The sequence below is a fragment of the Gobius niger genome, assembly GCF_951799975.1.
Source record: "Gobius niger genome assembly, chromosome: 7".
NCBI lineage: Eukaryota > Metazoa > Chordata > Actinopteri > Gobiiformes > Gobiidae > Gobius > Gobius niger.
The window spans coordinates 10,567,863-10,594,243 of record NC_136858.1 but is presented as its reverse complement, the minus strand read 5'-3'; the positions used below and the strand labels follow the sequence as shown (position 1 = coordinate 10,594,243).

At 42.4% G+C, this 26,381-nt stretch overlaps 2 protein-coding genes across 9 annotated transcripts in view; both read left to right on the top strand.

Moving 5' to 3' along the window:
- Nucleotides 1–17,385, top strand: part of LOC306965477 (melanopsin-A-like) — a 40,542-nt gene extending 23,157 nt beyond the window's left edge. The window contains exons 2-11 of one of the 2 annotated variants that reach the window (XM_079559942.1): nucleotides 6,308–6,444; nucleotides 6,953–7,086; nucleotides 7,318–7,521; nucleotides 9,162–9,333; nucleotides 10,535–10,711; nucleotides 10,844–10,951; nucleotides 12,607–12,802; nucleotides 13,862–14,026; nucleotides 14,645–14,695; nucleotides 17,019–17,385. In XM_079559942.1, the coding sequence (XP_079416068.1) occupies nucleotides 6,308–6,444; nucleotides 6,953–7,086; nucleotides 7,318–7,521; nucleotides 9,162–9,333; nucleotides 10,535–10,711; nucleotides 10,844–10,951; nucleotides 12,607–12,802; nucleotides 13,862–14,026; nucleotides 14,645–14,695; nucleotides 17,019–17,174 (1,500 nt within the window). In that variant the 3' untranslated portion in view covers nucleotides 17,175–17,385. The remainder of the gene's footprint in view (nucleotides 1–6,307; nucleotides 6,445–6,952; nucleotides 7,087–7,317; nucleotides 7,522–9,161; nucleotides 9,334–10,534; nucleotides 10,712–10,843; nucleotides 10,952–12,606; nucleotides 12,803–13,861; nucleotides 14,027–14,644; nucleotides 14,696–17,018) is intronic. The other variant, XM_079559943.1, reaches the window with a different exon arrangement.
- Nucleotides 17,386–23,984: 6,599 nt separating this feature from the next.
- Nucleotides 23,985–26,381, top strand: part of LOC306965472 (LIM domain-binding protein 3-like) — a 51,673-nt gene continuing 49,276 nt past the window's right edge. For 6 of the 7 annotated variants that reach the window (XM_079559930.1, XM_079559931.1, XM_079559929.1 and 3 more), the window contains exons 1-3: nucleotides 23,985–24,097; nucleotides 24,348–24,507; nucleotides 26,027–26,074. The gene's annotated coding sequence lies outside the window, so the exon portion shown is untranslated. The remainder of the gene's footprint in view (nucleotides 24,098–24,347; nucleotides 24,508–26,026; nucleotides 26,075–26,381) is intronic. The other variant, XM_079559926.1, reaches the window with a different exon arrangement.

Genomic DNA, 26,381 nt, shown 5'->3' with positions numbered 1-26,381 from the left:
AGAGGCGGCGGGCTGGGGTGGGTTTGCTCATATCCCCCCAGCTCAGCCGCCACGTGTTGGAGTTCACCCCGGTGGAAGAGAGGGTCGCGTCCCTACGCCTTCGGGTCGGGGACAGGTCTCTCACCGTTGTTTCGGCCTACGGGCCCAACATCGGTGCAGAGTACCCGGCCTTCTTGGAGTCCCTGGGAGGGGTACTAGATGGTGCTCCGACTGGGGACTCCATTGTTCTGCTGGGGGACTTCAACGCCCACGTGGGTAACGACAGTGAGACCTGGGAGGGGGTGATTGGGAAGAACGGCCTCCCCGATCTGAACCCGAGTGGTGTTCTGTTATTGGACTTCTGTGCTAGTCACAGTTTGTCCATAACGAACACCATGTTCGAGCACAAGGGTGTCCATAAGTGCACGTGGCACCAGGACACCCTAGGCAGGAGGTCGATGATCGACTTTGTAGTTGTGTCGTCTGACCTCCGGCCGCGTGTCTCGGACACTCGGGTGAAGAGAGGGGCGGAGCTGTCAACTGATCACCACCTGGTGGTGAGCTGGATCCGCTGGCAGGGGAGGAAGCCGGTCAGACCTGGCAGGCCCAAGCGTGTTGTGAGGGTCTGCTGGGAACGTCTGGTGGATCCCTCTGTCAGTGGGGTCTTCAACTCCCACCTCCGGAAGAGCTTCACCCAGATTCCGGGGGAGGCGGGGGACATGGAGTCAGAGTGGACTCTGTTCTCCTCCTCCATTGTCGATGCGGCTGCTCGTAGTTGTGGCCGTAAGGTCTCTGGTGCCTGTCGCGGCGGCAATCCCCGAACCCGGTGGTGGCGCCCGGAAGTAAGGGATGCCGTCAAGCTGAAGAAGGAGTCCTACCTGGCCTTGTTGGCTTGTGGGACTCCTGAGGCAGCTGAGAGGTACCGGCAGGCCAAGCGTGCTGCAGCTCGTGCGGTCGCGGAGGCTAAAACTCGGGTCTGGGAGGAGTTCGGGGAGGCCATGGAGGAAGACTATCGGTCGGCCTCGAAGAGATTCTGGCAAACCATCCGGCGCCTCAGGAGGGGGAAGCAGTGCTTCACCAACACTGTGTACAGTGCGGGTGGGGGGCTGCTGACCTCGACTGGGGATGTCGTCGGGCGGTGGAAGGAGTACTTCGAGGACCTCCTCAATCCCGTCGTCACGTCTTCCAATGAGGAAGCAGAGGCTGAGGACTCGGAGGTGGGCTCGCCCATCACCGGGGCTGAAGTCACCGCGGTGGTGAGAAAGCTCCTTGGTGGAAAGGCTCCGGGGGTGGATGAGATTCGCCCTGAGTACCTTAAGTCTCTGGATGTTGTAGGACTGTCTTGGCTGACACGTCTCTGCAACATCGCGTGGCGGTCGGGGACAGTGCCCCTGGATTGGCAGACCGGGGTGGTGGTCCCTCTCCTTAAAAAGGGGGATCGGAGGGTGTGTTCCAATTACAGAGGAATCACCCTCCTTAGCCTCCCCGGTAAGGTCTATTCCGGGGTGCTGGAGAGGAGGATCTGGCCGATAGTTGAACCTCGGATCCAGGAGGAACAATGCGGTTTTCGTCCTGGTCGTGGCACACTGGACCAACTCTATACCCTTCATCGGGTACTCGAGGGTTCGTGGGAGTTCGCCCAACCAGTCCACATGTGTTTTGTGGATCTGGAGAAAGCGTTCGACCGCGTCCCTCGTGGTGCCCTGTGGGGGGTGCTCCGGGAGTATGGGGTCCGGGGCCCTCTGCTAAGGGCTGTCCGTTCCCTGTATGACCGCAGCAGGAGCTTGGTTCGCATTGCCGGCAGTAAGTCAGACCTGTTCCCGGTGCGTGTTGGTCTCCGCCAGGGCTGCCCTTTGTCACCGGTTCTGTTCATTACTTTTATGGACAGAATTTCTAGGCGCAGCCAGGGGCCGGAGGGTGTCCGGTTTGGGAGCCTCAGGGTCTCATCTCTGCTGTTTGCGGACGATGTTGTTCTGATGGCTTCAACGAACCAGGACCTTCAGCACGCACTGGGGCGGTTTGCAGCCGAGTGTGTAGCGGCCGGGATGAGGATCAGCACCTCCAAATCCGAGGCCATGGTTCTCCACCGGAAAAAGGTGGCTTCCCCTCTTCAGGTCGGTGGGGAGTCCTTGCCTCAAGTGGAGGAGTTCAAGTATCTCGGGGTCTTGTTCACGAGTGGGGGACGGATGGAGCGTGAGATCGATAGACGGATCGGTGCGGCGTCAGCAGTGATGCGGTCGCTGTATCGGTCTGTCGTGGTGAAGAGGGAGCTGAGTCGGAGGGCAAAGCTCTCGATTTACCGATCGATCTACGTTCCCACCCTCACCTATGGTCATGAGATTTGGGTCATGACCGAAAGGACAAGATCGCGAATACAAGCGGCCGAAATGAGTTTCCTTCGCAGGGTGGCTGGGCGCACCCTCCGAGATCGGGTGAGGAGCTCAGTTACCCGGGAGGAGCTCGGAGTAGAGTCGCTGCTCCTTCACGTCGAAAGGAGCCAGCTGAGGTGGCTCGGGCATCTGTTTCGGATGCCTCCTGGCCGCCTCCCGCGGGAGGTGTTCCAGGCATGTCCTAGTGGGACAAGGCCTCGTGGAAGGCCCAGGACACGGTGGTGGGACTATGTCTCCGAGCTGGCCTGGTGTCGCCTCGGGGTCCCCCCAGAACAGCTGGAGGAGGTGTGTGTGGATCGGGAAGTTTGGGCATCTCTGCTGAGACTGCTGCCCCCGCGACCCGGCCCTGGATAAAGCGGAAGAAAATGGATGGATGGATGGATGGATGGATGAATTCATTAAGGTTTAGCCGTGGGAACCATTCCAATGATGGCTTCTCCCTGTGATCGAGTTGACTTGCTTTTCCAGCTGGGGTTGTTGGTGTTTTGGTGCCACATGGTGTTCGTCCTTGGGCGCCGACACCTTCCTGTCACTGCTCGTCTGTCACTGTCACAGACTTCCCGCTTTGACGATGATCCGCTGTGCAGCTGGGAGGGAGCCGCTACATTTGATCCCATTCTATGGGTCAGTGCCTCGTGTTAGCCCATGTCTGCTCACTAATCTATCAGACACGCGTAGCAGAGTTAGCAGCGATAAGATTGTCATTGAATATTAAAAAAAGTTAAATTAAAGTAAATTAAAGTATCAAAGAAGTTGAATCTATGAATCAGATGACAAATGATAAAACATACAAAGTTGGACCTATGAGTGATGATTTGTAGGGCCTTTGGTTGGTCCTAAAATTCATGTCACAGAATAAAATGGAAATATTGTGTTGATGATATACACGGCGATACACGCTTTCTGACATCAAACAATAAGCTTTACTAAGAGCAATGTAGGTAATCTAAAAACGCAGTAGCGATGCGCAATGCCATGACATGGAGACATCAACATTTTGTTTTGACCCTCTTCACATAAAGGGAGGCCATTTATAGTATTTTTAGACATATAAATATAAAGGAGAAGCGTTTGTTCATAACGCATGCGGACAGTTGGCAAATGCATTTTTCCTATAGCCGCTAGCATTAGCCATAAATCAGCGCAAATGACAAAAGATCCAGATGTTTTCAGCTGACCCGTCGACCACATGAAGGTGAGGTCAAAGCCTAGTTAGAAATCATTCATGAATGTACAGACCTTTTGAGAGTTTACTTTAGATACAAATTGGCGTCTAAAAGAGTCCTCTGAGCTAAAAACAGAATCATCGTCAGTCAAGTTTATGCTTTTTGTGGGGTCGGATACACATTAAATGGCCACTAAACCTCGCCATGCTTTAGTATTGCGCCTGGCTTCGCTATTCATTTGTATGGGGATAGAACGCTCAATTTAAACAGGTCAGGGAGCTGTTGGCTAACAAAACGTATGTATTTGTTGGAACAGGCTCAAATAGCTAAAAGCATTTCTCTGATTTCTATGATATTGAAGCATGGCGAGATATAGTTATATCATTTCTGTGGCATCAGTAACATATCGTTAGCCACATAGCATAACTGCCTAAGTCATTCTGTATTGTTAAAATGGCAATAAGAGAAAAACAATGTGTTTCCTATAAAACGTCTTTTTACATGTTTTCCAAAATCAAAACAAAAATGAGTTAGACAATTATGCTATGTGGCTAACGATATTAGAAAATGATGTCTAGTGGCCATGGAATGTGTATCCGACCCCCATAAAAAGCACAAACTTAACTGAACATGATTTAGCATTTAGCTCAGAGGTCACTTTATATGCTAACTGTTATCTAAAGTAAAATGTCAAAACGTCTGTACATTCAATAACCGTCCACATACATAGGATCGAACGCCACTTCTCCTGTTTCTTAATATGATTGTCCTGACCAAATAAATACAGGAAGTAACATCATCTGAGCATCATGTTGATTAAATCCAAATTTCCAACCAATTTGTTAGCATGCCGCTTTCTGAAAGTATAAGCTTGTTTTCACATTTTTTTGTGTGCTGTATCCATCCATTTTCCACAATTTGTCCGTTTAGCCATTTAGCCACACGGCCTCGTAAAACTAACACAATGAGAACATATTTACATTCCCGGTGAATCCAATGCCTCTCGGGTCAGAATCCAGACACTTTTAATGAAGCTCCTCTGAGCTGCATGTAACTATAAAGCAGCTTGTGCGTCATTATCTCCATCTGATATTCCGAGTGTGGTCATTTTAAGTTGTTAACGTGGCAACTGGGAGATTACGACGAGATGTGCGGCGTGATCCAGGTTAATTAGAAACACTGATGCTCTGGACATGGAAGTATTAGTCCTCAAATGGGCATTAAGTCTGTCAGATTAGCAGGCTCTGGAGAGATTAACATGTTTCAATCATATGGAGGACTCTCGATCTCGCCACGCGTCAGCATGTTGTCAGAATATGTTGCTGTAGGAGGTTGCCAGCCAACTATAGTAAGTATAGTAATGCGTATAGCAAGTCAATGGCAATAAGGAAAGTTTATTTTTACAGAATAAGGATGTGTGCACAAAAATGAGGATGAAAATGCAGCCAAAAGAAGTGTAACAAAAACAATAGAAAGAAGTGACAAAAAAGCGATGAAAAGGTGACAAAAGAGCGGCAAAAATGTGACAAAAAAAGCAACTAAAGAGTGATTATAAAGTGATTGTAGAGCAACAATAAGACCAATATGAACGCGACCAGAGTGATTGCAACACGGCAACAGTGGAAGGAAAACGATCCATTTAGATCAGTTTTGTAGCTTTCAAATGAGGCGTGACACTGGCCTATAGGCTGTAAAGTCTCCAGTCGAGAAGCTTTTAGATTTGGGTGAAGCCAAACTGGAGAAAATGTGCTTAATTAAGGCGGGGGTTAAGAGGTTAAAAGGCTAATAAAATGCATAAAACACAATTCATTATATTGAAATACATAAAAGTGAAGAGTGTAGATAAAATAGAGTTGTCAAAAAACTGTTTTCAGCCTGGATCATTTTCTGGAAGACTGTTTCAGATTTTAGCTGCATAAAACTGAAGCACAGCCACACCCTGTTTAGTCCTGACTCTGGGACGAGCAGGACGCAGGGGTGTCGAGGGCCGAAAACCAGCCCTCATGGTGGGTCGCATATATTGTAAAGTACTGTGGCCTCATAAGTACAGGTTACACTTATTACGCTTTATCAGCCTGTGTCTCTGTTTCTCAAAGTGCTCCATGAAGTCATTGTTCATTCACTCCATACTCGATGATGGCAGACTGTCCATTTGACACATGTGCTCTAAACGCTTGGAAGCCATTGCAGAGACCTGAGCACTGGGCTAATATGGTCATATTTCTGGTACTAGTCTGGACTCGAGCAGCAGTGTATAAGAATGCATCTGAGGATTACTTTTTGTTTAGAGAAAGTAATACCTGTATACCTAATTTCATAAAAAGGGCAAAAATCAACTATATTAGTTAGTTCATTGTCCTCAGTGGGAGATTTGTTTTCAGAGTTGTACAGGCAGGGCACAAACACACATTGCATAGAACACATATAATGTCACATTAAAGAGAATAATATACATTTATATATATATAAATACAGGTGTCATAGGAAGGATGACCATGTTATTACTTTGTTTCTGTGTGACGAACTTACCTGGAGGAGAATCGTGTATATTATGGATCTTGCTGCATGAAAGAAATAGAATAGGAACTTGGGTTTACCATGGTCTCTGGAAAGAAAGACAAAACCAAGGGAGCAGTGCTTACTAATCAAGTGTCTCCATATACGGAGATTATTTAAAGTAAAATGATGACTTCATTGTTAGCGACAACAACATTACAAACATTTTGGTAATCAAAGACCAAATGTTATAAATACTACATCTTTTTCCTCCAGGTGGCCATGGCGCCTGTTGGCCCCTTCCCCACAGTGGACGTGCCAGACCACGCTCACTACACCATCGGCTCGGTCATCCTGGCCATCGGCATCACGGGCATGATTGGAAACTTCTTGGTTATTTACGCCTTCAGCAGGTAAGACGATTCTATATGGGCTGCGTTTCCTTTGGGACAGCACAGGTACAGGTCAGACGGGGTTGTGTGTGTTTTGACCAACCTGAACGTGTCTATGCTGCTCCAGCCAGAATTAACCACTTGGATGACTGAGAATTTGCATCAATTTGCATAAAACTTTCTTCCTCTTTAGATTAGAACAAATGTATGTGATTGTTGTATATACAGTCGGCTCTCAAACTTTTCATGCCAAATACAACCTCATAATATTTGATTATCTAAGTACCACAAGGCCTAGACCAAGATCAAATCAGGATTTTACTTAAATCCTAATTTTAAAGCATTAATCCCTAATCTAATCCCAATGGCTATCAGGAAAAAAAAGAGTCGAGGGCCAGTGAAAAAGTCTATACAGCACTTTTTCTTGAGGATGCTTGCGTGTTGGCAGTACTCCATGACTGTTGGGAGGACAGGCTGAGGTATGCCGTGTTGGACGGTCTTATATAGCAGTGATGTGTGTGTTGGACAGGAGCCGCAGCCTGCGCACGCCGGCTAATATGTTCATCATTAACCTGGCCATAACGGACCTGCTCATGTGCGTCACCCAGACACCCATCTTCTTCACCACCAGCATGCACAAGAGGTGGATCTTTGGAGAGAAAGGTAATCGCCACAGCGCAATTAGTTTCCTATAGCTTTTTTACTCTTAATGTGGAATATGATTTGTATTCTGCTGTAGTAAAAGCAGACATTTGTGAAAAATAACTATGCTAGGTCAGGCTTTATGATAAGTCTGCCTCTTTGTATGTCAGATTTTGTGCCCAGCAAAGTTTATTATGTCCTAGTCTAACCTGCCATATGCACTTCCGTCTGTTTTGTCTGTGTCTTCTGTAGCCTGTGAGATTTATGCGTTCTGCGGAGCCCTGTTCGGGATCTGCTCCATGATCACGCTGACGGTGATCGCAGTTGACCGGTACTTTGTCATCACGCGCCCGCTGGCCTCCATCGGCATGCTGTCTCAGAAGCGAGCCCTGCTCATCCTCACCGCAGCCTGGCTGTACTCGCTGGGCTGGAGTCTGCCGCCCTTCTTTGGATGGAGTGAGTATCGAATGTTTACTGTACCTCACGTGATCTTGAAATGATATCGCAACCCCATCGAGATCGGGCTTTCTCAAGGTGGTAATCTCACCTGTGTTATCCATTAAGATCACCACAAACAGACTGGAACACTGGGAATTCATATACTGTAGACTGCATGAAATGTTTTAGGCTACCTTCATGTTGACCAGTGTTGGGTAAAGACCACTTCCTTTCCACATTTAACGTAGATTAAAAATGAAATAAGAAACTTTAAATAAACGTCAAGCGGAGGGTTCCATAAAAAATCTTTCAGATTGTGACATTGTTTTAACATTTGTTAGCGCCTTTAGCTTCAAGGCTAAAACTTGTTGTAGCCTAAGTAATAATCAAATAGCTGCTTGGGCTTTCACAATCACTTATCACGAAACTACAAAATCATCGCAAAATGTATTATTCAGGTACAAAAAAGAGAGAAAAGATTACTAAAATTTTAACTCATTGCTACAGGCTCCTGGTTAAATTTTGCGCACATTTTGTTAGCCATCGAATCCCATTTTAAATTGAACGTACCATCCCCATACAAATGAATAGGGAAGTGTATGGAGAGGTACGTTTTGTCCTGTTCATGGCATTTATATAATTTCTGTGGTTGGTTTGTAATCATTAACATATTATAAGATGATGTTTGGAGGCCACTGGATGTGTATCTAACCCACAAAAATCAGAAACTTAACTGAATTTGATTTAGCGTTTAACCCAGGGGACGCTTTTAGACGCTAATTTGTATCTAAAGTAAAATCTCAAAATGTCTGTACATTTATTAATGATTTTTAACACGGCTTTGACCTAAATCTGGTCAATGGGTTGAATGACAACACCTGAAAAAATCTAGAAAAAAACTTGTGATGTTTAGCTAATGCTAACGGCTATAGGAAATATACAGTACATTGAGCAGGCCAACGGACTCCGATAAGTCGCCGGGACTAGCCGCCGTGCTAACTGTCCGCATACAGTAGGATTGAACGCTGCTTCTTCTCTTTATATCTATGGATAGGCCCAGTAAGACACTCCAACTTCAACTAAACGTAGGTCGCCTTAAAGTGATAGTCTGTAAGTTAAAATGTTTTACAAATGTAATAGATTGCATACAAGTGAGCGTCTGGGTCTGAAATTTGAGGTAACAAATAATAATAACTTCTCTTAAGTCCCTCCCTTTGCTGATTTCAGGCACTAATCAGAAACCGCGGGATACCACTTTAACCAATGAGACGAGCTTTCCCTGTGAACCGGCCTGTCAGGACCAATCGGGGGAGAGGGGGCGGGAGCTTGATCATTTCCTTTTGGACATTCTGTCTTGCTCTCCTCATTTTGCAAACTCGGAGTGGCTTTCTGGTCCAAGAGGGGAGGAATGTAATTGTTTACTTTCACTCTATCTTAGTGAAACTTACAGACTATCACTTTAAACTGCATTTTATGGACACAAGCACAAGTTTCACTATATGAAAAACAAAAAACAAAAAAACAGATCATAAATACTGTATCTTTCAAAACCAAATTCAGTCAAAGGCTTGGTATTAAGCTGTGTGTTATCTTTGTCGCATGAATGCCGCCCATTGGCATAAAGTGAGACTAAAGACCACACTTGTGTTTTCTCCCAGGTGCGTACGTGCCCGAGGGCCTGCTCACCTCCTGCTCGTGGGACTACATGACCTTCACCCCGTCAGTACGAGCCTACACCATGCTGCTCTTCATCTTTGTCTTCTTCCTGCCGCTCTTCATCATCATGTACTGCTATTATTTCATCTTCCGAGCAATTCGCAGCACAAACCAGTAAGTGTGTGTCTGTTTTCAACTGCCATTGTCGTCACAAAATATGGGTATTAAGATAAGATAAGATAAGATAAGATGGTACTTTATTGATCTCACAGATGGAGATATTGCATTATAGGAAGTGAAAATGTCACAGTTTTTCTGAGAGATACAAGTGACATCAAACTTTGTAACACAAGTAAGGGAATTCAAAAAATCAAAACATAAATGTCCATGAATGTCAAATTTCATCTCAAAATTGTCTATTGGGTGTAGTCTTTATTCATCATCCATTTATGGTCAATAAAATTGGTAAAGCACATTATGCTTTTACAAAATTTATTTTTAGAGCGATGCACGTGAAATACTGATCAGAAATGATTGAACTTTGTGTTTTCTATGCCCTGCTCTGTTTGCTCATGTTTCGTACCTTGGAAAAACAACTTCAGCTGGATCTCCTTTTTCTGAGAGGATCCTTTGTAAACACAGTCATGTGGATTACTGTGTGACCCTCGGGTTTAACTTCCAGTTTCGACAAAGTTGTTTCTTTTCTACCATTGTTCTGACATTCCTCCTTTCCCATCTTTATCAATCTCACAGGAATCACAGGATTACAGTCTATTTAATGGTGAAATGATGCCCTTTCCACTCCCAGCTAATAGCACCTATAACGACTGTAGCCTAGATGCCCTTTCAAATGGGTAGAAGTGAGAAACTGGCACTTGAAGCTTGCCGTTAGCATGTAGCATGAAGCTAACGTTAGATTTATGGTTCGAATTCTCTGTTATTTGTGTATTTATGGACCGTTGAACCACTCTCGGTCTTTGTATTTTTATGTGGTGGAAAAAAAACATAAATTTAACAATGTGTTAAAGTAGTTGTGGAGCAGTAGGTGAAAGAGTTGTTCCAGTTTTCCCCCTCGAACGTAGCTATTTGTGGGTGTTCCCAAAGACGGCTTCTGTATCTATCACCAGCTTCCTGTTTAGCTGATCGTTAAGAGCGCATTTGATATCAGCATCAGCTTTTTTGACAATTTAATCGTTGTGAACAACATATAACCTGGAATGTTCCGCAGTGTGGCTTTATGGGCACCTATGGTTTGATTTGTGGCATAGCTGGAATACACTTACTGAGAAACCTCGCGGTGCATCCGGTACTTTTATTCCCCCCACTGTAGGATGTTGTTGCAATGTTATATGAATCCCTTTTGTTGTTTTGTCAGTGCCGTGGGGAAGATAAACGGCAGCACCTACAGTCACAGCAGCGGGCGGGACTCGGTGAAAGGCTTCCACCGGATGCAGAACGAATGGAAGATGGCAAAGATCGCTCTCATTGTCATTTTGCTCTATGTCATCTCCTGGTCGCCGTATTCTGCCGTCGCACTCACAGCCTTTTCAGGGTAAATTGATCCACACCTCAAACATTGTGAAAAATGTACGGTCCGTGAATTATCCATTCGTTAGAGACCAAAATGACATTGTTATACTGTATTTGTGTAAAGTGATACAGATATTTTGCACTTTCCTTGCAGGTATGCAGATATGTTGACGCCCTACATGAATTCTGTGCCCGCCGTCATTGCCAAAGCCTCAGCCATCCACAACCCCATTATCTACGCCATCACACACCCAAAGTACAGGTAACGGCTAAATTGAAGTAATCCCTAAACTACACAGTTACCAAGTTTATAATGCTGGTAAATGCTCCATTCATCATTTATACCGCAATGTTGCCGTTTTACTAAACATGGTTAACTATTATAAATGGTCACGTGCGGAGCTAGTGGAGGGGGAAGCAGTCTTTCACACCGACTACTTTAACAAACGCTGAATTATGGATATATTTTCTACCAAATGAAGATACAGAGACATGGAGAGAACTAAAATATTTTAACTTCAGCCCATAAATATAAATAATGGAGAATTCTAGCTGTAAACCTGACGTTAGCTTCATGCTACATGCTAACGGCTAGCTTTGAGTGCAGGTTTTTCACTTCTACTAAATCAAGAATGAGACAAAATATTCTGTGCTATTCTTATGCTCAATATGCTTATAGTCCGCCAGAAGACGTCCTTCCTCCTCGGCTAGGCCACGCCGCCTAGTATCATGTGTTGCTGTCTGTATCTAAAGACGCTGTAGTAACACAACGCACCTACCCTGTAGTCTGGTTACAATGAGGAACAAATCAGGAATGGTTAAAGTGCAACAGCAATGTTACACGATGCTTGTTTGGCCCCTCAGAAATTTCAAGTTGTAGTTCGAAGGCTAACTATGAAGGGAGATCACAACGTAAATTACATTAATTTACAATACTCTTACAATGTGATACAGTTTAGCTGCAGAAAAAAGTTGCTACTTACTATAGTTTTCTTATTGGGTCTAAACATGTTCATGGCCTAAGCAATAAAGTTAATCATTATTTTGGTACTTATAAAGGATCAACACATGATTAGCTACTTGTGTAGTTAAAGAAGAACTAAGTAACTTGTTTACCTTAATAAATCCTTTCCGTAGTACCTCTGGGGGTAATACAAGTGTTATGCGATGATTGGGGGGTCTTTCATGTTCCCCTGGTGTCTCTGGCCAGAAAACCACAATTGCAACTTTCCTGCCTCCGGGTCAAAGGCGCAATACACACTAATGGAATCACGAAGAAGATGCTAACAGGCTAACGGGGCAAAGCTAGCTGTGGGCTAGCGCCACTTAAACAGTATTTACAGCCAAGTTTGAATTAAAAAATAATCTACACTGTGTAATTGGATGTACAATATCCCTCTGTCCCTTTGTCTTTTCTGTCAGCATAGTTTTTACTCTCACGGACAATTAATGAGCAAAACACCGCAACATGCTACGACACCAGCAGCGGCGCTTATGGCCTCTAGTTACTTAGTTCTGCTTGAAGTGTTAACATACATTTTTATCGCATTATAAAAGCTATTGTATCGACGAAAGAAAATGATAATTACAAAAGCAATTTTATTACAAAATGTGCCTCCTCAAACCCTGTCCAGTCTTTAACAAATCCTCCACCCACTCAGTCATTATGGTGAAAGCCACAGCCACACATCAATTAACATGAACGTCACCTGAGCCCCGGTTTAAAAGAATGTTTGGAAATAGATCAGAAAGCCATTACTGAACATGTTGTGGCTGACAACTGTTTCATGCACAATTAGAAGTAGACCACCATTTGGTTTGTTTAGGCATCTGCCAAACTGTGCCAACACTTGAGCCTCTTGTTATATTTGCTTGCATGTTTATCTCACAGTTGGTCTCCTATGTGTGTGTTTACAGGATAGCGTTAGCCAAGTACATCCCAGGTCTCGGGACTCTGCTGTGTGTGCATCCTCGTGACCTGCGCTCGACGAGCAGCAGCTTCATATCCACTCGTCGCTCCACTGTGACCAGCCAGACGTCTGACAACAGCTCTTATCTGAAGAGACAGGGCACCACCAAGTCACGCCTGTCCTCTGTCTCGGACAGCGAATCTGTAAGACACAGGGCTGCAAATTATACTTCATGTGGCAGTCAACGAATCAGCTTTTTTAAACTAGTCAACAAGTCATACTTTTAAACTCTAAACCAGATTAAGCTAAAAACTAAATGCTGACAGGTGATGCCTTTATAGAGAATCATCAAAGTCTCAGCAGTGCCATCTTTGTAATGGAGTCCCTATAAAAGTATGGGTAATAATTTACTCTGGTAAAAGTACTCCTGCAACTCATTTATTTGAATAAAAGGACAAAAGTAAAATTACTTAAAATTACTAAAAAAGTAAAAACAGTCAGTGATAGAACTTGATTAAAACCATTATCCATTTAGATATGACCTTTGTATTGAAATATTCACACATTATAGGCTCGTATTTATATATAGTGCATATGACAGGTTTTAATCCTTTTCAAAATGTGACTTATTTAGAAGAAAAACATCTGTTGTTAGTAATAATTATCATTTAATTTCTGTGAAACAGCAATTTAATGAAGAAATATATTGGGAATAAAAATATTTTTTATTTACATTTTTAAGCTGCTGACTGGAAGTTACATAGATAGAGGTAAAGTTTCATAACAGTTTGACTCATTTCCCAATAACATAACATGGTTGGCGCGGCAACAGTGTAAAATTGTGCCTCTATCTATGTCACTTCCTGTCTGTATCCAATAACGATCAAAATCATAAAAACTAAAGAAATCAAAATCACAAAAACTAAAGAAATCAAAATCACAAAAACTAAAGAAAACTGGGTTACATTTTTTAGCAAAATCTTAAATATAATTGTCTTAACTATGTTTTAGCAAACATTGTGTCTAATGTGTCATATGCACTTTAAATCATCTTTATCATAAATAAAGTGATAACTGCAGTACTGCATACACTATTAAAGCATGGGAGTGTATTTTTCCTCCTGCCTGCAGCTTTAACATATGCTTCAAATATTGATTAAGAAGAATAGGTAAAACATGCCAGTGTAGCTGTGCCTCTAAGCCCAAGTCACTTATGGAGGGTTAATAGGAGTGGTTCTGATGAGTTCATTGTGTACACGCAGGGTCTGACAGACACAGAGGCGGACCTGACCAGTGTGAACTCCAGACCCGCCAGTCGACAGGTGTCCTGCGACATCGGCAGAGACACCGCAGAGATGCCAGACTTCAAACCCTCCTCCAGCTTCAGAGGCAAGATGAAGAGCCACGACTCGGGCATCTTCGAAAAGGTGCGATCTCTCTGAAAAATGATGCTTGGATTTGGTTGTGAATAATTAAGTGAGAGAAAGTCATTTTTTTTGTTGACAGCAGAATGGTTTTAGTTTTCAGATCTGGCAAACCAGAAGGGTGAGGCTCATTGTGCTTTCTGATGGGATCATAGAGAACCAACACAACAACAAAATGTTACACAACCAATAAAAGGCTAACGATTATGTAATGTTTAGGGATTATGCCACCTTTTCCCAACTAGAAGACTTAAGTGATTAGATAACAGCCTAAAATCATTGCTAACTTTAAAAATGTGGCCTAAATGTATGCCCCTAATCATTTGGTGCATGTTTTGTTTTGTGAGTGTTCTCTGTCTAGTCCTCTGCGTTTCACAAGGTTCTGCAGATAAACAATTTGTTCTGATAATCAAAAATAATCATTCTGTAATCTGCTCTGAGCACAAATCCCTCTCCTTCCTATAATTGAATTCCTCTGCCGCAACCGCTCGTTTCGTTTAATGCCGAGTATCACATTGAAACTGGAGCGTGAATGTGCGCTGTGACATTTCCTGTGACAGAGGAAAAATGTTATGTGAGGTGGTCTCCTAATAAGCTGAACGGTCTGTTTTATTCTTCCAGACGTCCTATGACACCGACACCTCTGTGGGTGAGCGTGGGAGTATCCCCGGAGTGAGTATTGATGACAATCGCCGCCATGAAATTCATTAGTCCTGGTCAGGCTTCACTTATGTCTGGACATCAACCACTAGGGGGCATCATACTTGTTCTTCATCAGCTCAGGAGCTTTCAGCAGCTCTCCGGCCCCTTTCCCAGTTGCTTTGTACAATTTCAGCAATTCAACAAGCGCTTGAGCGGTCACACTTTAGATTTTCTCTCTGAACGTGTTGAAAACATTTAGGTTAATCCTGTAAAGTGTAGAGATCAAGTGCATTTTCTGGAATTATGTTGAAACATCCTCTTTTACAAACTCTCCAGAATGAACAAGCTCTCTGCCATTTTTTTTTTACGTAAAAGAAGTTCAACTTGTGGTCATAGAAACTTGTGAAACATGCTTATTAACACGTCCTCCTCTTTCATGTTTTTTTGAAAAAACAAACAAAAACAAAAAAACAGGTGTAGTGCCTTTAACCAAAGTGTGAGAAAAAAGTGCAAAGTTAAAAATGACAAATTTGGGATAATTTCACTTTACTTAAAGGGGCTAGATACAAGTTAGTCATTTTATGCTCACTACTGCCACCTCTGGTCTTATGCGTAACTGCAGGTTCTATATTAAGCTCGTGCATGACGGCACTTCGAACCCAACGTAACAACTTTTAGAGTGATTTTTAGAGTGATTTTAGAGGCAGTTGTGGTGAACAGGTCTGAGCTCATTCTACACATTAGGACATGGCTTGAACATGTAGGGGCATGAAAATACTTAGTTTTAACATTTTTAAACTCTGTATAGTCCCTTTGACACATGTTGCAAAATCGACTTTCTTGAAGTTTAAACCATGTGTTAACGTTGTTCCCACGTCAAAGACAGACCTGGTGTAGTATTTAACAACATTCACGCATTTTTTAGTTAATTCTCGGACAAAGCTGTTAAATTGAGCTGTTTCTTCTTCTATGGCGTCAGTGCCTCGTTCTGTACTTCCTGATTACACTCGCGTCATTGTTCAAATCCAAAAAACTGTCCTCCACATTTTTAAAGCCCATAATCCAACATTATCGACTCTGAGCCGTTCTGTGCTCGAAGTGTGTTTATCACGCAAAGCTGGAGCTGCTCACGCGCCGTATCCAACCTGGAAGCTATTTTTAGGAAAATGATTTCTACAATGGCCAGCAGGAGGAGCCCTAGTCAAGATTTTCACCAGCTCTTTCACATTTCATTGCTATTATTTAATTCTTACAGAGACATATTTTCAAATGAAAAAAGATAACATATCAACGCTGAGGCTCCCAAAATAAGGTTTTAAAGTCTATTTTCAGGCTCCATATGCATGACATGTCCACTTTAAAGGGACTATAAGGAGTTTAAAATTTAAAATTAAGTGTTTTCCTCCCCCTACATGTTCCAGCCATGTCCTAATGTGAAGAATGAGCTCAGACCTGTTCATCACAACTGCCTCTAAAATCCTGTACTGTCACTCAGAAATGTGTCACTTCGGCCCGAAGTGCCGTCATGCACGAGCTTAATATAGAAGGTGCAGTTACACATATGGCCTGAGGTGGCAGTAGTGAGTATAAAATGGCAAACTTGCTTCCAGCCCCTTTAAGCTTTATCATTCGCTACACTTCTCTAGTGGGGACCGCCATTGCTGTTTTCATCTCGTATCTCTACTCGGAGTACTCTGATCATCTCTGAGTTTACATGTTGTTGTTGTACCAGTTACCAATATCCTGGAACACAGCATTACTTAAAGGGACTAGACATAGTTTAAAAATGTTAAAACTGAGTATTTTCCTCCCCCTACATGTTCCAGCCATGTCCGAATGTGTAGAATGAGCTCAGACCTGTTCACCATAACTGCCTTTAAAATCCTGCACTGTCACTCAAAAAGTTGTTACTTCAGGTCCAAAGTGCCGTCATGCATGAGCTTAATATAGAACCTGCAGTTACGCCTAAGACCTGAGGTGGCAGTAGTGAGTATTAAAATGACAACTTGTATCTAGTTAAAGAGTATTCTACTTATGCAAGAAAATGTAGCACTTTCTCTGCTGCTGGTTTTAGTCGTGCCTCCAGATTATCACACAGGATCATTTACATCTCTGTAATATTAATACTTTCCTTAAATTAGCTATTATTAGAAATCAAAATTTTTGAGCTTTTTACTTTGTTACAATATTCTTCTCTCGTCAGAAATAGACCCGGAACTATGTTTCAAGCCACTAGCGCACCTTTGAGTAATTTTAGGATCTTCCCCATTGTCCCAAAAAGCCTCTCCTTTTCCCTAAAGTCCTAACGTGAGGGTCTTCAATCTAATACGCTGAATAACATTTTGTCTGACAGAATGGTGATTTTGCAGATGCACCCGTAACGAGAGGACCGATCGTTCGTATCCCCAGCATCGTCATCACGTCAGAGTCCAGCCCCTTCCTCTCCATCGGTCGGACCGGCTCACGGACCGCGCCCTCCCGGACCTCCAGCAGCACGGGCTCTGGATAAGGCCTCACCCTCCTGCTTCCTCCTCCGATATCAATATAAGTTTACATGCGGTGTCGTTTCGTTTCGATAGATCTGAGCTGTGTTGGAAGAGTGTTCGGACAAAACCAAAAAGAGTTTGAGTTAGATTTTTAAAGTCACAATGCGGAACTTTTGTAGTTTTTTTTTTTGTAGGCGCGTATTCCAACAAGCCCGTGCGCTCGTAATGATCAGCTAGACGCCAAAGTAAAGGAATGAGCATTGACGGTTCATAAATTAAAATCCTGCTTGTATTTTATTGCGATTACTGGGACGCTGTATATTACGCAAATGTCGGCAAAATGTCGTTGTTCTGTGGGGCAGGTTCCTGAACAGATTTTTTTTCCCGGAGAGACAACAAGACAGTTGTGTTGTTTTGTGAGTATAACCATGTCATTTTTACAACCTCGTCGGTTTCAGTGTTTTGGTTTTGTGATTTGACAAAAACTGTTGCAATATTTGTAAAGATGTGACAATGGCCTGAGCACCTGCAGGCTCACACGCTCTCCATTTTCAGACTGTTACGGTACAATGGCTGTGGGCACGACTTTCAGGTGAAGCATGGAGATATTTTATTCACTTAATCTAAACTCCTTGTTATTGGCCATAGCTAGGGCTGCACTGTTAAAGGCCCAATACCTGATTTTTGTTTTGTTTACAAACAGTGGCGTAGCAAGGGTACCAAGGGGCCCCAAGCAAGAATGTCGGTAGGGGGCCCTCTGGTGGCCGCTCGGTGTACAGCGCACTGGAGGAGGTGGAGTGGGTCACCTGACAACTCCCATAATGCAGTTCTCTGCATAATTTTCCCTCAGAACAGAAGCTGAGTTTCTTTAGGTCATTAAGAGTGTTACAATAAACTGGTTTCACTATTACAAATATAATCAGTTTGAGCCATGAGTAAAAAAGTCTGTCCACCGCTCATTATAAATTAACATTAGGGAACCGTGACTCACTAAAGCAGCAGCAGCAGGATGGGGATGAACAGCGCCACAGAGCATTGGTGGAGAGATGATGTAACTGCATCACCAAACTCATTGTATATCTAGCGTTTACTTCAGGCTTCTGAATATCGGTCAACAGTGGGGGCCCTTCACTGTTGGCCTTATGGCAAGCTACACCACTGTTTACAAACAACAAAAGAGGGAGAGAGTCATTTATAAGTGTGATCATTTCCGGACTATAAGCCACTACTTTTCCCCCTAAGGGGAGTGCTGAGGGTGCTTCAAATTCCCATATACCAGTGTGGACAGCTGCGACTTATAGACCAGTGCGGCCTATATATGTACTTTATTTTTCTTCATGAATTTTGTCGGTGCGGCTTGTATTCAGGCGTGATCAATAGTGCGGAATTTACGGTAAGTTAGTTGTGATTCTTTTATCTATCAGTTCATATTTCAGTCTTTTCGCTGAATTCTCCTGGATGTGTCGCAATTGCAATATGCACCAGAAATATCGCATTTCTTTTGTCTGTAGCTGTGCAGCCGTAGCTATACCACTTCTTTTTCTTTTTTTTTTACCACAATCTAATTCCTCCGCTTTGAAAACCCTGAAAGACGACAGCCCGGCACAGCACTTTATTTGGTTTGTTTTTGTTTCTCTGTGCATGTCTTTACGTGACTTGTTTTTATTCTTGTTTTTCCTTAACATGTTTCAAGTGTCTGTCTTATGGCGTGTTGTGGAATGTGTACTTTGATGCTGTGGACGTGTGAAAAGGGAACATTGTTTTGATTTTAAAAACCAGTTTGGGACACGGCGGCGGTCTTGACTAATCTGTTCATTTCGTTTAAGTCATTGATAACTGATATATTTTGGTCGCGGGTCCTTGTGATATGTTCAAGATGCTTTTAAATGTTGCGTAATTTATTTATTTTTTACAAATAAAACATTATCCAGGTGAAATGGAGCCTGTGCCTTTGTTACATAAGCCGAGTTAGACAATCACCCATTCACACTTTTACTTCTTCTTGAGTAATATTTTAATGAAGTACTCTACTTGGCAAAAGCTTCATGTAATATTTAAAATATAGGCTACGTGTTTAGTGTTTAATGTATGTCATCAAAAACAATGATTCCTATGAATATGCTTTTCTGGCATTTTTGTTTTTGGAAATAGTTAAATTATCGCATAATTTCATATTTTGATTCTCCTATTGATCAATTGTCACCACTGGACCATAAATCAGACAAACAGTACTCAGTACTCACACTACTCAAGTAGCCTTTTCTCCAAGTACTTGTTTTTACTTTTACTTGAGTAATTATTACTTCACAACATTTTATTTTAACTTGAGTACATTTCATTTAAAGAAATGTTCCTCTGACTCCGAGGTGGGTAGAGGAGCCAAAATATTTACACAAGTAAAAAATAATGTTCCTTTGAAAACAAATGTTTACAACAGTTGGGGTAAAAACAAAAAAGTTGAAAATGTTGTAACTCCCTGAGCGTAAAAGTCTGATTAATGTTTCAGTAGTGACAGAAATTATGAGAAACAAAACATGAAATAATATGGAAATAGTAATATTCTCACAGGAAATACCATACAAACACGTAGCCTAAAAATATGAAGAATCAAGTAAACAAAACAAGAAATTCACCTTTATTTTAGCCCATGTGTCTAATGAAGATTTGCCACTTAATCCCCACCTGAACCGAGCTCATTTTGTTCAATTTGGCTTTACCCAAATCTGAAAGTTTCTTGAAAATAGTGTCAAAATAGCAATAACAATGAGAAGAAAACTATAATAACTAGAAATGCAATGGCTGCGCCATTGCGATTGACTGCGGAAATGCGGGAAGCGAATGCAGAAATTGCATAAACTCTTCAAATTGCATAATCAAATTTGCATAAACTGGTAAAATGCATAAAATGTCATGTTGCATAAACTGTATAAACTGCATAAAGTGGTAAAATGCATGAATGGGTTAATTTGCATAAATTATGTAAAATGCATAAACTCTTTAAAATTCATAAATCCTAAATGGCATAAACTCTTAAGTTGCATAAACGCTTTAAAATGCATTAACTGGTTAAATCCCATAAAGTGGTTACTTTGCATAAATTGTTAATATTGCATAAACTTTTAAATTCCATAAACTGGTCAAACTGTTGAAATGGCCTCAGTGCTTGATTGGCAGAAGCTGCACAAATGGCTGAAAGGCCTGGAGTCTCCCCATTGGCTGGATTCGCACATACACACTAATGCAAAAATTTCAAACTCCCGTATAAAAAAACTGGAAATCTGCAGAAGGCCAATTTTTTCTCAAAACCCACAAGCTGCAGAAGCTGAACATGCACAAAGTGCAGAAATTGCAGAAAATGCAGAAAAAAGTGCAGAAAAGCATGGATTTGCGGCAGCCCCATTATAAGTCAATGGGAAAAATCTCCGACATTTCGGCCGATTGGGGAAAAACCATAAGTTGCAGAAGTCCCAAAAGTAATAGCACCCTTCTCCTCAACATGCGGAACATTTTGATGCATAACTTGCATAAATTGCACAAAGCATGAAAGTGCTGAAAGCTCTAGAAAATCGGGAAAAAGATGGAAGAGGAACTAGAAATGCAATGGCTGCGCCATTGCGATTGACTGCGGAATTGCGGGAAGCGAATGCAGAAATTGCATAAACTGTTCAAATTGCATAATCTAATTTGCATAAACTGGTAAAATGCATAAAATGTCATGTTGCATAAACTGTATAAACTGCATAAAGTGGTAAAATGCATGAATGGGTTAATTTGCATAAATTATGTAAAATGCATAAACTCTTTAAAATTCTTAAATCCTAAATGGCATAAACTCTTAAGTTGCATAAACGGTTTAAAATGCATAAAGTGGTTACTTTGCATAAATTGTTAATATTGCATAAACTTTTATATTCCATAAACTGGTCAAACTGCTGAAATGGCCTCAGTGCTTGATTGGCAGAAGCTGCACAAATGGCTGAAAGTCCTGGAGTCTCCCCATTGGCTGGATTCCCACATACACACTAATGCAAAAATTTCAAACTCCCATATAAAAAAACTGGAAATCTGCAGAAGGACAATTTTTTCTCAAAACCCACAAGTTGCAGAAGCTGAACATGCACAAAGTGCAGAAATTGCAGAAAATGCAGAAAAAAGTGCAGAAAAGCATGGATTTGCAGCAGCCCCATTATAAGTCAATGGGAAAAATCTCCGACATTTTGGCCGATTGCGGAAAAACCGTAAGTTGCAGAAGTCCCAAAAGTAATAGCACCCTTCTCCTCAACATGCGGAACATTTTGATGCATAACTTGCATAAATTGCACAAAGCATGAAGGTGCTGAAAGCTCTAGAAAATCGGGAAAAAGATGGAAGAGGAATAATAATAAAGAACATGAAAACCAATAATTGACTGCGGAAGAATTCCGCAGTCAATCAACTAGAAATGCAATGGCTGCGCCATTGTGATTGACTGCGGAATTGCGGGAAGCAAATGCAGAAATTGCATAAACTGTTCAAATTGCATAAATTGCTTAATTTGCATAAACTGGTAAAATGCATAAAATGTCATGTTGCATAAACTGCATAAATTGCATAAACTCTTTAAAATTCATAAATCCTAAATGGCATAAACTCTTAAGTTGCATAAACGGTTTAAAATGCATAAAGTGGTTGATTTGCATAAATTATTAATATTGCATAAACTTTTAGATTCCATAAACTGGTCAAACTGTTGAAATGGCCTCAGGGCTTGATTGGCAGAAGCTGCACAAATGGCTGAAAGTCCTGGAGTCTCCTGATTGGCTGGATTCCCCCATACACACTATTGCAAAAATTTCAAACTCTCGTATAAAAAAACTGGAAAACTGCAGAAGGCCAGTTTTTTCTCAAAACCCACAAGTTGCATAAGCTGAACATGCACAAAGTGCAGAAATTGCAGAAAATGCAGAAAAAGGTGCAGAAAAGCATGGATTTGCAGCAGCCCCATTATAAGTCAATGGGAAAAATCTCCGACATTTTGGCCGATTGCGGAAAAACCGTAAGTTGCAGAAGTCCCAAAAGTAATAGCACCCTTCTCCTCAACATGCGGAACGTTTTGATGCATAACTTGCATAAATTGCACAAAGCATGAAAGTGCTGAAAGCTCTAGAAAATCGGGAAAAAGATGGAAGAGGAATAATAATAAAGAACATGAAAACCAATAATTGACTGCGGAAGAATTCCGCAGTCAATCAATAATAATAAAGAACATGAAAACCAATAATTGACTGCGGAAGAATTCCGCAGTCAATCAATAATGCATTCTGGACACTCAAAAACGCTTTACATTGCACTATTCATTCACTCCATACTTGGTGGGGGTAAGCCACTATTGTAGCCACAGCTGCCCTGGGGTAGACTGACGGAAGCAAGGCAACCAGTCTGCACCATCAGCCCCTCCGAGAGCAACAGAAAAATGACATAAAGGCAACAACAACACAGCGATAATGCCATAGGAAAAAGATGAGTTTAGATGAGTTTTCTTATCTTTCAAATGAGGCGTTACTCTGGCCTGTAAGCTGTAACCTTTTAGATTTGGGTAAAGCTGAACCGAGGAAAATGCACGGGGGTTAAGAAGTTGAGGATTTATTCACAGTGGCACGAGATGTGTTCTTTTTTTTACTAAAGAATAAAATATTACTATTACTCAAGTAAAAAGAAGTGCATGAAAAACAACTTGCAAAAGTACTTAAAAAGTTACTTAAATACGTGTTCTAAATGCAGTGTTTGGAATAACGCCGTTTAAAAGAACGGCGTTAGGTAACGGCGTTATTTTTTCAGTAACGGAGTAATCTAATTCATTACTCTCCTCGTCGTTACAACGCCGTTATCGTTACTGGGTAAACAAAGTGGCACGTTACAATTGGGCTGAATGAAGCGCCGCGGTGTCAGCATGGGGAGAGCAGTGGAGAGGGTGGGCGGAGTCTGACGGAGCAGAACACGCACATCTGACTGTCCGTGCAGAGTACTGCATCGCGCTCTCTGCTCCATAAACTACTTGTGTCCCCGACCCGCGGCTTGTCATCCCCACAGCGCGGTGCAGCCGCAGGGGAGAATCAAGTTGGTGATCATTGATCAGTAGTGTTGGAACTTATTTTTAACCCAAAGACGCAGTGGACGCGGTGGAGACACGTCTTTCTCCCTCTCTCTCTCAGCGCCTTTCTTCTTCCTCTCTCCCCGCTCTCCGCTCCATAGAACAGTGCAAGGCCACTAACCTTCTGGGGCATGTAAACTTATATTTGCTGTCGATTGTTTCACGGAGAGACATCATGCTTGTGCGTAAAGTCTGCCCTGATCGTTGGCACATGTTACTCTTGTTCCTCCCCATTCTCTTTGAATACGGCCATATTCCTACATTAATAAAACAGCGGCGCAAATACAATACCACTCAGTCACAGGGGCCTCCCCCACTCACCCCCCATTCAGTTCATTCAGTTACTATGAACATCTTTGAACATCTTTGAACACCTGTCTGTTCTAACCATTTCAATTGACTTGTGAAAACAGCAACAACAAAAAAACAAAATTCTTTGACATATAGCAACACAAATAGTTACTTTCCCTGGTAACGAGTTACTTTTATTATAGAGTAATTCAGTTACTAACTCAGTTACTTTTTGGAACAAGTAGTGAGTAACTATAACTAATTACTTTTTAAAAGTAAAGTTCCCAACACTGTCTAAATGTCACTGAGTAGTGAGTAGAACTACCCACTTCTACTCTTGAGTAAATATTTTGGCTGCTCTACCACCTGTGGCGGACACTGTCTCTTTAAATAAAAGCCGTGCTAATGAAAATCCCCGCTAACACCCTGGGGCGCCCTCCTCCTCCCGCTGCAGGCTCGGGCAGAGCGGGGACTGACTGAGCTACATCCCCGGCCGCAGTGTGGACCTCCGGTTAGCCCGGTCAGGTACGGTAACACTTCCACACAGACATCACCGCGCGCGCGCTCAGTGACCCGCCTGTTCCCGCGGTTTGTCCCTGAGCTGTTAGCTTCATTAAGAGCCGCGCGGGTCGAACAAGCAACAGGTCACACTCGCGTCACTGTTGTACCACAGTGGCACACGGGGGCACACGGGGGGGCACACGGGGGCACACCGGGGGGCACCGGGGCAACTTCTCCCCGTCGCCTGAGCGTCCCGTGTGTTTGTTCATTTCAGGAGACACGGCTGACCGCGGGAGGAGCCCCGGGCCAGCGGCAGCAGGTGGGCGGTCACCTGGAGAAAGGGCTTTACGGCAGGGGTTGGCAAAGCCTGGCACGGGGGCCACTGTGGGGCACTGTGAGGAGTTTCATTAGCACTGAGCAGCTGATCCTCAGAGGTGGGTACGGTAGCCAAAATATTTACTCAAGTAGGAGTAATGTTGCTATGAAATAATTTTACTCAAGTGGAAGAGAAAAAGTAGTGACCCAAATAATTTCTCAAGTAAGAGTAAAAAAGTAAACTCCTTGGACTGAGTAACTGAGCATAAAAGATTGATTCATGTTTCAGTTGTGAGATAATTTACAAGAAACAATAATTAATATTTTCAAGTAAATAGCTTAAAATGTATAAATAGAAAGAATTAAGTAACACAGTACAGTATGAAAGAACTATTTGCAAAAGTACTCAAAATAGTCAACTGCGACGCTGATCCATTGGCCTCAACCGTCCTCACACCACACTCACTACAACCCAGAGTGTGAGAGGAGCCGCTCCGAGAGACACACCTGTTCCAGGTGTTTAGTTCAGCCAAAAGTGCTGTGATTGGACCCAAAACTGCTGCCCTCGCGTCGAAAGCCCCATAGGTCGACCTTAAAGTAATAGTTCACCGATTTTCCATACTGAGATATATTCTTACCTGAGCTTAGACGAGTTGATACGTACCTGTCTGGTCTTTGTGCCCCTGGAAGAGCGAGGTCACTTCTAACTTCACCCTGTTTGGAGCTGTAGGAATATATTGGGAGAGGCCAAATGCTAACAACATCTTTGGTCGTTTTGCGTGACTGAGGGCACGCACAAAGACCAGACAGGTACACATCAACTTGTCTAAGCTCAGGTAAGAACAATATAACCAGAGTCAACATGAAAAAAGTCTCAAAGATTTATGCTTCAGTATTGATAGGACAGTATGAAAAGACAGACAAAACATTAATATAGATAGAAGGATTTGTAAAAAAAAAAAAAGAAAAGAAAAGATAAACGCTTGTATTTTATTCTGTTTGGTGAAATGTCACACAGTACCTGTTTTGCACGGATATGGTGCTTAAGTTCATCCTATGAAAACAGATTATTCTTATAATAATAAACAGCAGCTAATATTTAGGTTGATAATTCCCTTGACAACAAACAATGTTTAACCTCATCTAGTGACTGCCTGCAGTCACTAGAAGTAAACAAATCTTGATAGGCTAGGTGCCTATCAAGATAAGCCTTACGGAAATGATTGAATTCACAAGTGTTGGCTAACAGATCAGCGCCTGTCATTTAGTCACACGCACCTAATTATGTTTAAAAACATATAAAGAACAAAAGACACGGGCTCGTATGGTTGACATTTCCAATATCATAGCTCATACATTTTGTTTGTTTTCAGAAGTCGGAGTAAAAATGTATTTGCTAGCAGCTAGCAGATACATGGCTTTCACTGCCCTTCAAGTGATGTCAGTAAAAACTTCCATATAAGCCTACCTTATAAAACGTTTTATTTATTTAACCTATTGTTTACACCAGTATGCCTGATTGTGGGAGCATAATAGTTAGCTGTAGCTCAGGTCTCGCCTGTGTGGACCCGTGCCCGATGGTGTGGATGTTACCGTGTTGTTATTATTAACTGAACTGTGTGACCTTTGATTTAACAGGCTGTCACAGCAGGAGAATGAGCTTCTTCAAATTCACTCCCGACTGAGGTAATGCAGCTAATGTCTCAGAGTGCCTTTGAGGTCAGTCGTGCTCACTTAGTTTTGGGACTCGGAGAGACACATTTCATTTAATTATTATTTATTTTAGTCATGTCATTTACTTATTTCACTTTTCAGGTTTAGCTTTACATGTTTTACATGATTGACAAAGAGCACAAAGAAGATCAAGCTTATAATAGGTGCCCCTTTCTCCAAACACAAAAAACAAAGACATATACTAGATGGTCTGATTTACAAAATATTAACTTCAAACCACACAGAAACAGGTAATGTTTTCATTGTAACATGTACATAT